This window comes from Balaenoptera ricei, chromosome 13 (genome assembly GCF_028023285.1).
Source record: "Balaenoptera ricei isolate mBalRic1 chromosome 13, mBalRic1.hap2, whole genome shotgun sequence".
Taxonomy (NCBI): domain Eukaryota; kingdom Metazoa; phylum Chordata; class Mammalia; order Artiodactyla; family Balaenopteridae; genus Balaenoptera; species Balaenoptera ricei.
Genome location: NC_082651.1, coordinates 56,546,551 through 56,561,997, shown reverse-complemented (window position 1 = coordinate 56,561,997; position 15,447 = coordinate 56,546,551). Strand labels below are relative to the sequence as shown.

The 15,447-nt window shown below is 42.0% G+C and overlaps 1 protein-coding gene across 2 annotated transcripts in view; it reads left to right on the top strand.

Annotated features, from left to right (window-relative positions):
- Positions 1 to 15,447, top strand: part of EML6 (EMAP like 6) — a 311,591-nt gene that overhangs the window by 177,017 nt on the left and 119,127 nt on the right. For both annotated transcript variants that reach the window (XM_059942768.1, XM_059942770.1), the window contains exons 7-8: positions 12,256 to 12,457; positions 15,060 to 15,197. In XM_059942768.1, coding sequence (XP_059798751.1) covers positions 12,256 to 12,457; positions 15,060 to 15,197 — 340 coding nt within the window. The remainder of the gene's footprint in view (positions 1 to 12,255; positions 12,458 to 15,059; positions 15,198 to 15,447) is intronic.

Here is a 15,447-nt window from a genome sequence, read left to right as displayed (position 1 = left end):
ATGAAGCTCAGGGCCATTGTAGGAGTAGAGCTGTAACTCAAGTCTCACACCAAACTCAACAGAAGTGCATTTTGAGTCTGATCATTTTTAAAACAAATTTATGATGTAGGTAAAATAATGAAGCTTAAATGACTTACAGTGGCAGCAAGAAAGGCCAAAAATAATTCTTAAAGCAAGGCAATCAAAATGAATTACAGCTATGGTAATAAAATACTTTGAGCTAATGGCTGTAAATGATTATGTCTAAAGGAGTACAGTAATTAGTCACACAGTATAAGATGCATTATTCATTTACTTATCCATTCAATAGGCATTTATTAAGCATCTACTAAGTGTCAGATATGTACCTAGGAACTAGATAGGCTCTTCTAAAAAGTGTGCTTCACGCATTTTATTGGCGTTTTTTGTTTGTTTATTTTAACTCCCAACACATATTTATTGAATCGTTGCTATGTCTAATGAACTGTAGACTCTGAATCTGGAGATATCTTGCATTAGGTCAAGCAGCATTCCCTCAGTGTTGAGCAGGAGAAGGAGGCTGAAGTCTCGAGGATACGAGATGCCTCTTCTTAGCCTTCTCACCATCTCTGCTGCCCCCTCACTGGTCTGAACCACCATCTTGCGCATGGTCTACTGCAGTTGCTTTATAACTTGTGTCCCTGCTTCAACCATTATTCTCAGAATAGCAGATGGAGGGAGTTGTTGGAAATTTACATGAGCCAGGTCACATTTCCTCAAAACCCTGCCATGATTCCCATTTTCCGAAGAAAAAGAGTACACATCCTTAGGATGGCCTACCAGCCCCTTCCCCCTCAGGCCTCCCGCCCTCTGCTCTGCCCTCTGCCCAGGCTGCTCCCTCTGTCTGCATCACTCTCCCCAGGAATCTGCATGATTACTAGCCCTCTCCTTTGCTCAAGTGAAGCTGCCCTGATGACCTTATTTAAAATTGCAACCCACTCTGCCTCCACCATCCCGGCACTCCTGATCCTCTCCTCACAGATCTTCTTTTCACCTTGTAACAAACAGTATAACTTACCTGTTTGTGATGCTTATGGCTGTTGCCTATTTCTGCAAGGGCAGTAGCCTCTTTGTTCACTGATGCCTCCCAAGCAAGCGCTTAGAACAGTGTCTGGCACACGCAGGCACCCTGGGAACGGACGAATGATGAAGAGTGCATCGTGTGACTGGAGTGCAGTGACAGGTGACAGGCTTCAGAGGGAGGAACAGATATCTCTGTGTTCAAGCTTGGCCCCCACGGACCAGCAGTAGGAGGTCATAGAAAGGCTTAAGGGGGTGAGTGTCATGGTCAGGGCTCCACCTGCTCCAGAGCAGAGAGTGGACCAGAGTGGGGCAGGATTAGAGGTGGGAGCCCAGGTGACTCTTCCCCACTACCCGTTCTTCTTATTACCATTTTTCTTCCTCAGAGTACATTGAGGATCATTCTGTCCAGTGATTCTCAAACAGGGGCGTTTTTATCTTCTGCAAGACATTTGGCATTGCATGGAGACATTTTTGATTATCAGCTGGGAGGGTGCTACCGGCATTCCTGAGGCCAGGGGCACTGCTAAACATCCTAAAATGACATATTGCAATGTTAGACACCTCGACTAAGAATTATCCAGCCCCTTATGTTAACAGTGCCGCAATTGAGAAACCCTGGTATAGAAGGTTCAAAGGACCAACTCTCAAATCTGAAAGCAGCCTTGTTGACGACAGAAACAAAGCAAGTATCTTCTGCGGTTCTCCTGGTCCCTTGAGTGCTTCATTGCTCACCTCCACTCCCATCGCATCCATCACCTCTCTCCCTGTCTGCTCACCTTTGTCCTTTACGGCCTCCTGCGTCACTGGTGTTCTGAGCAAGTGGAGGCCCTGCAGAGGAACGTGCAGGAGCTGCGGATGGTGAGGTGTGCCACCAGAGGAGCGTCGGCTGTTGCTTGTTCAGCCTTGGTGTGGAATGTGGTGTCAGAGAAACAGAGGCTGACTGTCTGGTTTGTTCTGGTAGTAATTCCCCTGTAAACACTCTGACCGAGCCGGCCTCCTATAAAGACCAGCCTGGGTGTTCCTTCCCTGGGGTGAAGGCAGCGGGCTTGGTAGTGTGTTCCTGTCCTCTGGGGTCCCATTAGGCTGTGTGGATCCTTCAGTGTTCCTGAGGCTATGGGATTTGGGATCCTGTGGAGTGGATTTTGTAAAGAGTATCTGCTGGAAGTTCTCAGGCAGAGAGCCCTTGTAAACAGGAGCAGCAGGCCGTGGGCACTTCATGCTGCAGGCTCGTGGTGCTTTGTGCTAGGTGCTCTGCATGCAGGATCCCGTATTTCCTGCAGCAGCTCTGGGGGTCCCCAGGCATGGCTGGCTCCTGGGGCATGAACTCTGCCTACTTGCAGGAGGGCCCTACACTTGGTTTAGTGCTTGCTGTCATCATCTTGAAATTCTTAATCATTTTTGAACAAGGGAACCCCACATTTCCATTTTGTACTGGGCTCTGTGAATCATAAAGCCAGTCCTGTTCCCCAGTCATTGGTGCTCACGAATCCCTGGGGAGATGCACGCCTTCCCTCCCTCTTGTTTCCCTTAGGTTCCGAACTCTGCCTTCCACATTACCCTAGGCCGCCAGAGCCCCTGGCTCACCTCCAGACTCCCTAGGTGCCTCAGCCACCCCCTGCTGGGGGGAGCCCCGCAGTTTTCCCACACCCCCTCCCAACACTCCCTCTTCCCTCTTTTTTGTTTTTTGTGATTTGATTCTTTTTTTTTTTAACATCTTTATTGGCGTATAATTGCTTTACAATGGTGTGTTAGTTTCTGCTTTATAACAAAGTGAATCAGTTATACATATACATATGTTCCCATATCTCTTCCCTCTTGCGTCTCCCTCCCTCCCACCCTCCCTTTCCCACCCCTCTAGGTGGTCACAGAGCACAGAGCTGATCTCTCTGTGCTATGCGGTTGCTTCTCACTAGCTATCTATTTTACGTTTGGTAGTGTATATATGTCCATGCCACTCTCTCACTTTTCCCAGCTTACCCTTCCCCCTCCCCTTATCCTCAAGTCCATTCTCTAGTAGGTCTGTGTCTTTATTCCCATCTTGCCCTTAGATTCTTCATGACCTTTTTTTTTTCTGTCTTAGATTCCATATATATGTGTTAGCATATGGTATTTGTTTTTCTCTTTCTGACTTACTTCACTCTGTATGACACACTCTAGGTCCATCCACCTCACTACAAATAACTCAATTTCGTTTCTTTTTATGGCTGAGTAATATTCCATTGTATATATGTGCCATATCTTCTTCATCCATTCATCTGTTGATGGACACTTAGGTTGCTTCCATATCCTAGCTATTGTAAATAGAGCTGCAATGAACATTGGGGTACATGACTCTTTTTGAATTATGGTTTTCTCTGGGTATATGCCCAGTAGTGGGATTGCTGGGTCGTATGGTAGTTCTATTTTTAGTTTTTTCAGGAACCTCCATACTGTTCTCCATAGTGGCTGTATCAATTTACATTCCCACCAACAGTGCAGGAGGGTTCCCTTTTCTCCACACCCTCTCCAGCATTTATTGTTGGTACATTTTTTGATGGTGGCCATTCTGACCAGTGTGAGATGATATCTCATTGTAGTTTTGATTTGCATTTCTCTAATGATTAATGATGTTGAACATTCTTTCATGTGTTTGTTGGCAATCTGTATATCTTCTTTGGAGAAATATCTATTTAGGTCTTCTGCCCATTTTTGGATTGGGTTGTTTGTTTTTTTGATATTGAGTTGCATGGCAAGAATATACAGTGGAGAAAAGACAGCCTCTTCAATAAGTGGTGCTGGGAAAACTGGACAGGTACATGTAAAAGTATGAAATTAGAACACTCCCTAACACCATACACAAAAATAAACTCAAAATGGATTAAAGACCTAAATGTAAGGCCAGACACTATACAACTCTAAGAGGAAAACATAGGCAGAACACTCTATGACATAAATCACAACAAGATCCTTTTTGACCCACCTCCTAGAGAAATGGAAATAAAAGCTAAAATAAACAAATGGGACCTAATGAAACTTAAAAGCTTTTGCACAGCAAAGGAAGCCGTAAACAAGACCAAAAGACAACCCTCAGAATGGGAGAAAATATTTGCAAATGAAGTAAATGACAAAGGATTAATCTCCAAAATTTACAAGTAGCTCCCTCTTCCCTCTGAGTGAAATCTCTCTCCCTCTTGTCCTTTTATTACCTTTTACCTGGGGCGCTTCTTAGTACTGCACCTTTAATAAGATTGGTTGATTAGGAAAAGGCCATCATGCTCTCTTGTTTGATCTTTGGTACCTGTCCTGGGTGCACATCCGCAGAGAAGGGAAATACCTTTGTGGGGAAGAGAGTTTGCTCCAGACTTGCACTGCCTGAATCCTCATTTTATCTCCATCACCTGCTCGCTCTGGGGCTTGGGGCAAATAAGGTAAACTGTGCTGTAATTTCCTCATTTATATATTTCCTGTCCCCACCTACGGCCTGGTGCTGTCCGAGGGCCTCCTCCTGAGTCACTGTGAGCCTTCCTGGGCACATGTGCAAAGCTCTGGGTGCAGGGCTGGGAATGTCTGGGAGAACCGTTCCTGCCCATTTACAGAACTTGCTTGTTTGACTCCAAAAAGATTTCTCAAAGTTGCACTTATTTTTGGCTATCTGCTCATCAGGCCTTCAGCTTTCTAATCTACTAGAGTGGAGTTTTCCAACGTTTGGTTGAAGAACCACTGCATTAGAATCAGCCTGGAAATCTGAATTTTCAGCAGTCTGACTAAAGTCTGAGAACACACACTAGTTTGGGAACAGCTTGATAGTGGTTGGTTCTCAACAAGTGGTTCTCAGCTCTGGTGAGCTAAAAATAACTATGCCCAGCTCCACTCCAGAGCAATTGAGAGGAATTTCTGAGTAGGGTCCAGGCATCCATGTTTTGTTTTGTTTTGTTTTGTTTTTGCCCACGCTGCGAGGCGTGTGGAGATCTTAGTTCCCTGACCAGGGATCGAACCCGCCCCCTCGGCAGTGAAAGCACAGAGTCCTAACCACTGGACTGCCAGGGAATTCCCTGGGCATCCCTGTTTTAAAAACACTTTCTATGTAGGTTCTGATGGACAGTAAGTGTTGGAGCAACTGCTCTTGGCCCTTTACCATATATCAGGTCTCGGTGCACCAGATTTAAGAACACTAATAAGTATCAATACCAAGCCCCTCCCAGCTGTCAGTCTTCCCTTCTTGGGCCAAACAATTGAGGGAAAAAAACCATTTTATTCCCCAAAGAGTTCTCTTTGTCAGATATAGCCTTTCCTTCTGAGAGTCGGCAGTGCTAGCACATCAAAATGACCTAGAGGGGTGGGATAGGGAGGATGGGAGGGAGGCTCAAGAGGGAGGGGATATGGGGACATATGTATGCATATGGCTGATTCACTTTGGTGTGCAACAGAAACTAACACAGTATTGTGAAGCAATTATACTCCAATAAAGATCTATTTTAAAAAATGGTAACAAACAACACAACAAATAAGTTGTAACACAAGGATGTAGCCAAGAGACTCAAGGAAAGGCAAAAGCAGCAACTTCATAGCTCCTGGTGCTGACCCTGCCTGGGGACGGAATCTGACCACACGCACAGCAAGGTGTTCTCCATTGAGATGTGAACTTAATAAAAACCTGCTGGTTAAAAATAATAACAACTGATATTTATTGATTAGTTTCCTAAGTACCAGACACTGGATCAAGTGTTTAAATATATGATTGCATTGAATCCTCGTAACAGTGCTGTGATGTGTGAGTGCTGATATTCTCTGCAATTTACAGGTAGGGCAACTGAAGCTTTGAAAGGTTAAATACTTGCCATGTCACAGAGCTGGGATATAATTCCAGTCCATGTACTTAACCATTCAATGAACTAGTGGAAAATAAGCAATGTCCCTTAGGTCTGTGTTGATACTCATGACACTCATGGGCTAGATCTCCCATGCCCAGGTTTCAGGACTGTCACAGAGAGGATTGAAAGGATACTGTTTCCCACTCCCTGGTCTGAATATAAAATCCGGGCAAAGGGCTGGTGAGAATTTGATCTTAGCCTCTAGGATTTTTATGTTGAGGTGGGTGGTTGCTCTCTACTGCCATCTGCTGGCTGTCTGGACCAAGCACAGGCCAGAACCCCACATTTCTCATAGTGGAATGAGTGGCAGAGAAGGCCCCCGTGTCCAAAACGTGCACCCCTCACCAATTCAGCAAAATGCCTTCAGTTCATTCTGTCAAAAGTCTCTGAAACACACACTTTTTAAGAAGAAAGGAGAATTTCTGTAGTTTAAAATAATTAGGATGGTTTTCCCTGGCTCTCCTTTCACTCTTGGTGGATTTCTAACCGTGGTCCAAATAATACCTTATATTTGTCTGACTCCCAGAGCAGAAGGTAAAGAAACAAAGCCAACTTAATACTTCCCAGTGCAATGGTCACCTCGGCCAGCCCGAGGTGACGAATAACGTTCCTAAACGGGACGTTATCAGGAAACTTGAATACAGCTCTCTACCCACTGAGGTGTCCTTAGGAAGTCATTCCTATTTTAAATGGTTCTCTGGGAAGTGAGAGTGGCCTAGCATCCTGTCTGTCTCTGTAGGTAGACCCCTGGGGTCGACTTGTCTGATGTGACAAAATCCAATTTATCTCCTTGAAGAACTGAGTGTTTGTGGAGAGCCTGAGTTGGTCTCCAGAGAAAATGTTCACAGCTCATTAGGTTTATGTTGCAAACAATGAAAATGAAATGACTCGTCCCCTGGTTCTCTCTCTCTCCTTCCCCTGCCCCTACTTAGTCAGAAATAATCCGTGTCAGTTTAACTTCATTGCCTTTGCCACGTGTAAAGCTTCTCCCTTTTGTTGGTTAGTTCAGTGGAACGCTTTTTTCAAATGAAATCTGCTAGAAAACACAAACTGTGAGTTGTTGAGGGAGAAGCAGGGGTTGGATCCTCAGACTCTGCCTCTCGCCCCTCATTTCCCTGTGCTCTCCTTGCCAGGCCCCTGCGGCTCTTCTAGGAATCCAAGAACTCCCTGGGCACAGTCTGAAAACACAGCTGGGTGCTGTGCAGCTGGACTGCCTCATCAGTCTAGGCTGAGGTGGAAGCTTCTTTTTTGTTCTAAACCTCTTAAAGACAAAGCAAATATTTTAAAAATGTTAACACATTGATTCCATGTGATGGGTTGTTTGTTATAATATTCTTGACCTTTCTGAATTTGTTCCCCAAACAAGAAGTTAAAAAATAGTGGGGGTGGTGGGGAGAAAAATGTTTGTACACTGGATCAAATACAGTGCTGGTCCTTTGGGAGAAATTCTGTTTTCAAGCCATTTAGTCTTAGGAGATGGGACACACTGTTGGAGGAAAACGGGAAGAACTGGCCTGTTCATGCTTGTAGTAGCGCCTTGGGTGCCAGTCCTGCTTGGAAAGGGTGAGTCTTTAGGACAGTCAGTGGAATTATAAAAGGATTGTGCTTTGATTATTTTGATAACAGTTAAAATATGTAACATTGCTAAGATATATAAGATGTGTATATATATATATATAGCTGTATATATGTATGTATATATCATTTTTACTGATATAATTGACATATAACAGTTTCAGGTATACAACATAATGATTATATACAGTGTGTATATATATAATATATATATTACATATAATATTATATATGTATTATATATATTACATATAATATTATATATGTATTATATATGTATTGTCTATACATAATGTACATATTTGTCTCAAAGTGATGACCACAATAAGCCTAGTTAATGTACATCACCACACATAGTTACAAATTTTTTTTCTTGTGATGAAAACTTTTAAAATCCACCTTCAAGATACATTAGTTACTTTCAAATATACATTACAGTATTACTAAATGTACATTGTACATGTTCATCATGCTGTACATTACACCCCCAGGACCTATTTATTTTATAACTGGAAGTTTGTGCCTTTGACTACCTTCACCCATTTTGCCTACTGCCCACCCCTGCCTCTGGCAATCACCAATCTTGTTCTCTGTATCTGTGAGTTTTGGAGGTTTGTTTTTACTTTTATATTTTAGATTCCACATAAAAGTGAGATCATACAATATTTGTCTTTCTCTGTCTGACTTATTTCGCTTAGCAGTATGCCCTCAAAAGTCACCCATGTTGTCCCAAATAGCAATAATTCCTTTTTTTGTAGCTGAATGATATTCTATTGTATATGTATATATCACATTTTCTTTATCCATTGATGGACGCTTAGGTTGTTTGCATGTCATGGCTATTGTGCGTAATGTTGCAGTGAACATGGGGGTGCAGATACCTTTTAGAGTTAGTGTTTTTGTTTGCTTCGGAAGCAGAAGTGTTGGATCATACAGTAGTTTTATTTTTAATTTTTGAGGAGCCTCCATGGTGTTACCCATAGTGGCTGTACCAATTTACATTCCCACAGTGCCCAAGGGTTCCCTTTGCCCCACATTCTTGCCAACACTTGTTATTTCTTGTCTTTTTGAAAAAATGATAGCCATTGTAATAAGTATGAGATAATATCTCATTATGGTTTTTGTTTTTTGTTTTTGTTGTTTTGGCTGCACCATGCAGCTTGCAGGGTCTTAGTCCCCCGACCAGGGATCAAACCCCTGCCCCCTGCAGTGGAAGCACGGAGTCCTAACCGCTGGACCTCCAAGGAATTCCCTCATTGTGGTTTTGATTTGCAGTTCTCTGATGATTAGGGATGTGGAGCATCTTTTCATGTATCTGTTGACTATCTGTATGTCTTCTTTGGAAAAATGTCTATTCAGATCCTCTGCCCATTTTTTTAATCACATTGTTTGGGGTTTTTTGCTATTGAGTTGTATGAGTTCTCTATATATTTTGGATATTAACCCCTTATCAGTTGTATGATTTGCAAATATCTTCTCCCATTTGGTAGGTTGCGTTACCATTTTGTAGATGGTTTCCTTTGCTATGCAGAAGCTTTCTAGTTTGATGTAGTCTCACTTGTTTACTTTTGCTTTTGTTGTTTTTGCTTTTGGTGTCAAGGCCAAAAAATTATAGCCAAGACTGATGTCAAAGAGCTTACCACCTATGTTTTCATCTAGGAGTTTTATGGTTTCCGCTCTTATGTTCAAATCTTTAATCCATTTTTAGTTTATTTTTATATGTTTCTTTCGCATGTGGCTGTCTAGTTTTCCCAACACCATTTATGGAAGAGACGGTCCTTTCCCTATTGTATATTCATACAATGAATATATATATCTCTGCTTACAAATGTCTGGCTCCTCCTTAGAATGCAGAATCCATGAGGGCATGAGCCTGGCTTGTTTACTGTTCAAGCTCCAGTCTTGGGCATGTAATAGGTGCTCAATAAAAATTTTTTGTATAAATGAATGAATATATCCCTCCTTCTTTGAACGGTCTCGTTGAGGATGGAGATGTTGTCTTTTATTTCTTGGTATCTCCAAGACTCGAGAAGTGTTTGTGATTTGAATGTTTTATTTTATTCATTCATCAATTCTTATTGAGCATCTACCACATGCCAGAAACTGTGCTAGGTACTGAGGATACAGCAGTGTATAAAACTGAGAAAACTCTTGTTTTCACAGACATTAGTGAGAGGAAATGGACAATGAATATAATAAACTAGTAAATTCTTTGATTTTTTTTGCCAATTTTGGAATATAATTAATATCCCTATTTACTTCCTATTCTGAAGAACAAAGTATTATACCTTTCCTGTAATAAAATTGTAGATGATGCAAAGCCTGCTGGGGAGACAACAAATTCACCCCCTTCCTAGAGAAAATAAGAACATGTTAATAATAAGGCATGGGAAAAAGATAAGGACGAGAAAGGGACAGTAGCAAAAGGATTGTTTCCTCCTTAGCTGAGCTTCCTGCCCTGTCAGCCTGCCATCTTATCCCGACTGCTTTCCCCACACATCTGTCCTTTTCAACCTTGAAAGCCCGTCGTGATGTTTGCAGTGGAGGATTCTGAGTGACCCTGAACTAGCCGTTGCCAAGGTATCCCTACTTACTACTCACAGCAGGAATAATAAATCTGCCTGTGTGCTGTCTCCTTCCATTTCAAGACACATAACAATGAATTCAGAGCAGGAAGTAAAGAGAGTTCTCTCATGTAATAATAGCCTTGTACCTTAAAAAAAAATACTTTTTGTAAATAAATTCATTATCTCATTGGATGCTTTCAAGACCACAGTGAGTTAAGATGAGGATTTCAGGAACTTCCCTGGTGGCGCAGTGGTTAAGAATCCGCCTGCCAATGCAGGAGACACGGGTTCGAGCCCTGGTCCAGGAAGATCCCACATGCCACAGAGCAGCTAAGCCCGTGCACCACAACTACTGAGCCTGCGCTCTGGAGCCCGCGAGCCACAACTACTGAGCCTGTGTGCCACAACTACTGAAGCCCACATGCCTAGAGCCCATGCTCCACAACAAGAGAAGCCACTGAAATGAGAAGCCCGTGCACTGCAATGAAGAGTAGCGCCCGCTCACCGCAACTAGAGAAAGCCCGTGCACAACAGTGAAGACCCAACACAGCCAAAAATAAATATTAAAAAAAAAAAATGAGGATTTCAGTTATGGTGTCCAGATACCCCCAGTTAAACCTTATATTGTCCCAGCATTTGTCCTGGATTTTTTTTAATAGACTTTATTTTTTTTAGAGCAGTTTTAGGTTCACAGCAAAATTGAATGGAACGTACAGAGATTTCTCATATACCTCTGTCCTCATATACACACAGCCTCCCTATTAACATTGCCCACCAGAATGGTACATTGGTGACAATGGATGAACCTGCATTGACATATCATCACCGAAAGCCTATAGCTCACATTAGGGTTCACTGTTGGTGTTGTATATTCTGTGAGTTTTGACACATGTATAATAACATGTATCTACCATTATAGGTCCTACGGAGTTTCATGGCCCTAAAAATCTTCTGTGTGTCTGCCTACTCGTCCCTCTGTCCTAGACCTTTCATTCTGCAATAAAGTGTCATTATAATTTTAGATTTGAAAATATTTTTGATAGAATTATTTAATAGGTTTTTCAATATAGTAAAGCTGCTTTCTTGGTTAATAAATATTTTTAAAACTTATGTAAATTTAATTATTTTTAGAACCTACTTTTACTTGCAGAGGGGTCCTGATTTGGATGATAAATTACATGGTCTCCATAATTACAATCTGCATTTATGGGGAGAAAAACTGGTCCCCAGAGAAAAGGGGACTCTCCCTGGTGTGTCTGGCCAATCGGGTGTAGAGCAGGACTGAAGTCCAGGTGTTCTGACTTCTGGTACTTTCTACACAAAAGACACAAAGCCAGATGGGGAGACAACTCAGATCTCAAAGCTTATCACATCCTTAAGTAGTTTAAAGTAATTATGAAAGTGGGATTGCTTCTGTATTTCTAATTCAGACGTGAGAAAATTCACTATGTAAGTAAATAATGTAGCTGGTGAGGAATAGAACAGACTGAGAGAAGCCCAGATCAACACTCAGGCAGGCAAGTGGGGATCTGCCTAAAGAGGATGGAATAATACGAAGGAAGGTTGGATTTAAAAGGGAGTACTGTGCTTTTAGAGAAGATTCCATAAATCGTAAGTCAGTGAGGAAAAACATCTTCAGATGTTTGATGGTATTCTGAGACTGAAATTAGAGTTTCATTTGCATATTTCTGGGACATGGTGCATCTATTTATCCAGCAGAATGAGTCTAGGTTCTGATCAAATACATACTAAACTTGCCTAATATGATAATTAACCGTTCTGTAGTATCACCCACGTATAATTTTATTACAATGTTAGCATCCTAAAGATTGAAGTGATTTAACTTTTCCATAGCAAATCAGAAGGAAATTGTTTCAAAGAGGGTTAGGTTTTCATAAAGACCAATTCCTGTTCTTATATTCACTTTAAGATGTTGTATTTAATATAGACCCTGCTGTAGAAACACACAGTTAGCCTAAGTCAGACAGGAAAGAGCAATCACTCTTTTACAAAATAAATCACAAGGGGTCGGGGGAACAACTAACACACAGAAGGCAGCGGTCAATAACACAGGGTGGTGTGTGGAGTTGATTCTTCACCCCCAGGCATTGTTCAGATGTGTTGCCTTAGATGCTATCCCAGTGACAGGGTATTAACTTTAGGTGTTTTATTTGTGAATGGTGTGGAGATATGCGTTTATTTTATTCATTTATTTTCGTCAGGCCTCTCTATCCGGAGTGTGTGCTGGAAAGCAGACCGCCTTCTAGCAGGGACCCAGGACAGTGAGATATTTGAAGTGATTGTGCGAGAACGGGACAAGCCAATGCTGATCCTGCAGGGCCACTGTGAGGGGGAGCTCTGGGCTCTGGCCCTGCACCCCAAGAAGCCGCTGGCTGTGACAGGCAGCGATGACCGCTCTGTCAGGTGAGGCCCCGGCAGTGGTGGCTGTAACCTCACTCACCTCCCTGGGGTAACAGATTGATTTTGCCCAAATTTGTTTATTACTTGAAGAGAAGGATAACCCAGAGTGCAGAACCTCACCATTTCCAAACAGAATGTTAAGCCGTTTTGCTTAACAACAGTTGGCTTCTTGACCTTTTGTTGCTGCTATCTTTCTTTGGCTCCATCTTAAGTCAAGAAAATGTTCTTAGAAGTGAAAATTCACTACTGCTGGTTAGATTGGCCTCCAGGTCTCTTCCAGCTGAAGATGTAAGCTGAGTGCACTCATCTGTAATAAGATCATGTTTCTTCCTCGTACCTTCAGTCCTGCTGGAGGCAGCTTGGCAATTTCACAGCTGAGTCACTCATCATCAGTTTAGTCACAGACTAAACATCACCAAGAGAACTGAAATTCTGATTTTCAAAGTCGTCTTTAGCAAGCGAGTCATTAATTCTTTCTTTGCTCAAAATTCCCTGTGAGAATTTACAATGTCTTCAAATCAAAGGAAAGTGCGGGTTCCTAAGAAAATATGCCCATGTTTTTAGGGCCTCAAGTGTTCTCGCTATGGATCACTTGTTATTTGAGAACACGACAGTAGTAAAATGAGCAAAATGATTATGCTTCCAATGTTCTTGAGACTGTTGAAAGACTGATTTGAAAGTGTGCGATGAAGACTATTACACTGATTCCAGTATTTCCGTACTACTGAGCTTTAAGTGTGCTCAACAACAAGCAGGCCAGAGAGAGAGTCTGTGACAGTGAGAGGAAGAGACTGATTGATAATCAGTTGATGGATTACTGCTTCTGGGTTTGACTAGCTAAAGTGGAGCACTGTATACTAGACTAAAGGTCACTGCTCCCCCTCCCCCCGCCCTTATTCTGTATGTTTGTGAATCGAATCAAGATGCAATGAGTATACTCATTAGAAAAGCATAAATCCGAAGATAAAACCATTTTTGAGTTTCTACTGAGCATTAAAGCCTCATCAATCTAAAAATCAGTGAAAACAATTCCAATGATCTCTTCATGTGACATAAATGTTTATTTGGCTTATACTTCTCTTTACTCACTTCCTCCTCCTCTGTTCCTTTTCTTTCCATTACTCTGAGCCAAACCAATGCCAAGTTATTCAAACACCCAAGAAACTCGATTCATACCCATCCAGATAGAAAGGATTTCAAGAAAGTTTTTGGCTTTTATATTTTAACAACTGTGTTGAGTCTTAGAATTGCAAAGAGCCCTTACTGCCAGAATTTGTATTACTCTCCTTAACCATTAATTTGGCTAAAATTTTAAATGGAATTTTTACACTGAGTATTGAAATTTAGGAAGGGTATAAGTCATAATTTCTTGATAAAGATTAGCTTAGTGGCTTTATAAGATTAGTGCAGTTTGCTGAGGAGTGATGGTTTCTTCATGCTAGTTAAGCAAAGCTTACATTGCTTAAAATAGTACAAGGCTAAAAACAGCATGAGATTATGAATAATGGACAAGGTATTGAAAGCATACCATAAGCTTTAGGCTGAACAGTGCAGGCTGCCTAAGGGATCAGTAAACTATTCACTGCGCAGCCCTGCAATGCAAGGCGCATGCCACCATCCCTCCTGAAGGTGGAATGCATTTAGAGAAATTGCACCGCATTTGACTTACTCGTGTTTCTTTATCACAGAACTTAGATTCTCAGACCCCCTCACAGATATTGTTGTTTGCACGTTAAGAGAAGACTGTCTTCAGAATAGTAACAGAGAGAGGTCAGATGCCGCAATTGCATCTCACATGGAAACCCTTATTTGTGTCTTCAAATATTTAGTTTGTGTTCTCTCAGTTTGAGGTGCCTGGATTAGGTGTTCCAAGGAGCTGCGGAAAATTCTGTGTTAGTGGCACTTGCACTTGACCTCTGTCTCTCCAGCAGTAGCTGTGCTCATCAGCCACGGGCATGGCGAAGTATCCCCCCCGCCCCAGCCCCAACCAAGAGGGGACCTATCAGCAGTGGGGTGCCCAGGGAGCTCATGAGGAGTGACAGCATATGACTGTGTACAGCCAACTTTGGAACCATCCTGGGCAGGGGTATCATTCGTTCTTCTCCATCTAAAATACTTCTTCTTGCTCAGGAGGCCAACAAATGTAATGTGTATTTCAATCTGTATGTGCTTACATAACACAGTTACTAGAAGGGAACTCGTATTTTTTTTTTTTAAAAAAAGCAATAACAGCATCTAGTAGTACTTCTTATCCTATAAGTGTTATTAACAGCCATTGGTATAAATCCAGAACAATTTTTAATCTCCAAAGAGAAAAGTATAATTTTGTGTGAAGTAGTGTTTAAAATTTCCTTATTTTATGAATCTCAAAATCTTTGGAAATGTTATCTCTTTTTATATTTCTTGCTGGGTATTTCAAATGGTGAAAATCACATAAAGATAGGCTAAACACTTTCGCAGATTCCCAGACATGCCAAGAGGAAGGACACTGGTGTGAGGTTACTGCAGTCTTTCTTGTTATTATCGCAGTGGTGAACAGGCCTTGGGCTGGCTGATGACTATGAGAAGTTGTTTTGTTTTGTCTTTGACTTTGAACTGTGCTTAGGCTGTGGAGTCTAGCAGACCATGCCTTGATCGCCCGCTGTAACATGGAGGAAGCGGTTCGAAGCGTTGCTTTCAGCCCTGATGGATCTCAGTTGGCCCTGGGCATGAAGGACGGATCTTTCATTGTTCTCCGAGTCAGGCACGTACTGGTACTGAAAATGACATTAGAGATATTCTTTTGTTAAAATTAATTCTCCTGGTCAGAATGTATGCCAGGGCCTTAGGAAAAATGCATTTACTGTTTTGAATAGGAACACTGTAGATTCACAACCGCCTGTCTATAATTCCAAAATCCAAACACTCTGAGCGTCCGAAGTTCTTTGGTAACTTATTTGTCAGCACTGCCTGACCCAGTGAACTGGATGTGAGATAGTTTACAGTCTATTAAT